The 1,031-nt window shown below is 64.4% G+C and overlaps 1 protein-coding gene across 1 annotated transcript in view; it reads right to left on the bottom strand.

Annotated features, from left to right (window-relative positions):
- Positions 1 to 1,031, bottom strand: part of ST6GALNAC6 (ST6 (alpha-N-acetyl-neuraminyl-2,3-beta-galactosyl-1,3)-N-acetylgalactosaminide alpha-2,6-sialyltransferase 6) — a 1,423-nt gene extending 392 nt beyond the window's left edge. Inside the window, exons 1-3 of the mRNA XM_010000646.1 lie at positions 1,017 to 1,031; positions 724 to 903; positions 112 to 509 (exon numbers count right to left, since the gene is read on the bottom strand). Coding sequence (XP_009998948.1) covers positions 112 to 509; positions 724 to 903; positions 1,017 to 1,031 — 593 coding nt within the window. The remainder of the gene's footprint in view (positions 1 to 111; positions 510 to 723; positions 904 to 1,016) is intronic.

Here is a 1,031-nt window from a genome sequence, read left to right as displayed (position 1 = left end):
CACTCCCCAGGGACCCCCCCCCCCATCCTGATGCCACAGCCATGGAGCAGCCCCAAGAGTCAGCTCTGAGCCGGGGACCTGGAAAAGGGTCAGAATGGGGGTCCAAGGTACCTGTCCTTCCCTGTCTCCCCACGAAACAGGTCATCAAACTGCTTCATGCGGCCAGGGGAGACCACGTAGGCCGTCATGTTGGGGAAGGAGGCACTGACACGTTGGATGATCTTCAGGAGGCTCTTCTGCATCTTGGCAGGCGGCCCCCAGAAGATGAAGATGGTCTCTGGGGTCTTGTTGACGAACTCCTGGGGCCGCTTGAGGACGCGGTAGAGGCTGGAGTGGGCGACCACGCGGAAGCTGGTCTTGTTGCCCACGTCAGCCTCGTAGCCCGTGGTGGGAGCGTCGTTCATGCGGATGGTGCACTCGGCCCCATCGATGGCCGTGCCCAGGCGAGTGCCCAGGAGGTGGCTGGAGCTGGTAACAACGACACACTGGTGGCAGCGGGCAGTCAGGGTCTGGTGATGACAAACACCGTGAGGGGGTGACCTCTGCTGTCACCACAACCCAGCAGAGATGGACGGATGCAGGTGGGACAAGGCACTGCTATCCCTTTGCCATCCCTCCTACTGCCTCCCTGTCCCACCCGAGGGGACAATTTGTCTGGATGTCAGCAGAGAGACCAGATCCTCTCCCCACTGCCCAAGCCGGACCCCACCACCCAGCTCGTACCTTGTTGCCGCAGACGGGCAGGTACCCGCTTTTCACCCCCCACTTCTTGAGGTCGGGGGGCCGGCGGGCACTGCCCCGCAGGGGGCTGTAGGGGAAGACCTCGCTCCTGCTGCCGGAGCTGTAGATGATCAGCAACGTGATCAGGGCAAAGAGGACCCCCAGGGCGGCGGCGCGCTGGCTCTGCGGGCAGGGTGGGGAGAGCGTCAGCATCCGGCCCCGCTCCCGGCAGCAGCTCCAGCAGGATGTCCCCAGGGAGATGCCCCCTGTCCCCGGGGTGATGCCCCAGCACCCACCGTGCTGCCACTCAT

This window comes from Chaetura pelagica, unplaced genomic scaffold, assembly GCF_000747805.2.
Source record: "Chaetura pelagica isolate M959 unplaced genomic scaffold, ChaPel_1.0 scaffold591, whole genome shotgun sequence".
Lineage (NCBI taxonomy): Eukaryota > Metazoa > Chordata > Aves > Apodiformes > Apodidae > Chaetura > Chaetura pelagica.
The sequence above is the reverse complement of the archived record's forward strand: the minus strand, read 5'-3'. Positions and strand labels throughout refer to the sequence as shown.